This window comes from Sinocyclocheilus grahami, unplaced genomic scaffold, assembly GCF_001515645.1.
Source record: "Sinocyclocheilus grahami isolate Dianchi unplaced genomic scaffold, SAMN03320097.WGS_v1.1 scaffold10675.1, whole genome shotgun sequence".
NCBI lineage: Eukaryota > Metazoa > Chordata > Actinopteri > Cypriniformes > Cyprinidae > Sinocyclocheilus > Sinocyclocheilus grahami.
Window position 1 is genome coordinate 6481 of NW_015513373.1, and position 816 is coordinate 7296.

Genomic DNA, 816 nt, shown 5'->3' on the forward strand with positions numbered 1-816 from the left:
AAAAAAAAAAAAACCTTCAGGTTGGCATGAATAAATAAATGACAGCAAAATATGCCTTACTTATCAGCATTTGTAACCAGATAGACTTCACTGAAGAGCTGGCGCCTAAGTGAGAGGGTAAATACTGTGTTGCATTGGTTTGCATGGAAAACACCTTTTAAAAGTATTCTAAAAGTACAGCACAACAAATATAATGACTCACGTGTTGACGGTTTCCCACCAGAAATCCAATATTTTCTTTCCCCCCACTCCAGGTAACAGAGCTTTGGGCACACCGGTCAGATGAGCATACAGACCTGTAACATCACTCTTGCGATACAGAGACAAGTTTAGTGAAGCGCAGCATTTCATTGCAAACCTATTCTTATCTGTAGCACACTTTCTCATTCTCTTCTCTTTCTTGTTTTGAATATAAATGTATAACGTGGTAAGTACACACGAGCGCCAAAGTTAAGAAATCACAACAGTTTTTGTAGCTCAGATGAAAACGTTTAGTTGATTTACCTTGATCTGTGTCTCTAAAATCGTGCCGTGTCCTGCAACTAACAGTATGCAAATCATTATTCTGGCTTATATATTTGAAATAGCAACACATAATCTTTCCATCACAGGGTTTGCGGAAAGTCCATAGTGCAACTAATAACAGTTACAACCGAGAAGTGACTCGCGTCACCGGAAGCCATGCAAACCCTTAAAGAAACAGGCTCTTAATTTATTTTTTAATATGGCAAGCCGTTTTAACATTGTTTAAATTAAACGAGCTCGTATTTGTTTCTATCCACCTTTTTCTTGTCGTAAAAATGGGCGCGGCCATTT

General features: G+C 38.2%; 1 protein-coding gene across 1 annotated transcript in view; it reads right to left on the reverse strand.

The window, feature by feature from the left end:
- LOC107578515 (uncharacterized) overlaps positions 1–695 on the reverse strand; it is a 6924-nt gene extending 6229 nt beyond the window's left edge. Inside the window, exons 1-3 of the mRNA XM_016264465.1 lie at positions 505–695; positions 203–309; positions 61–105 (exon numbers count right to left, since the gene is read on the reverse strand). Of these exons, the coding sequence (XP_016119951.1) occupies positions 61–105; positions 203–309; positions 505–561 (209 nt within the window). The 5' untranslated portion in view covers positions 562–695. The remainder of the gene's footprint in view (positions 1–60; positions 106–202; positions 310–504) is intronic.
- Positions 696–816: the final 121 nt, after the last annotated feature.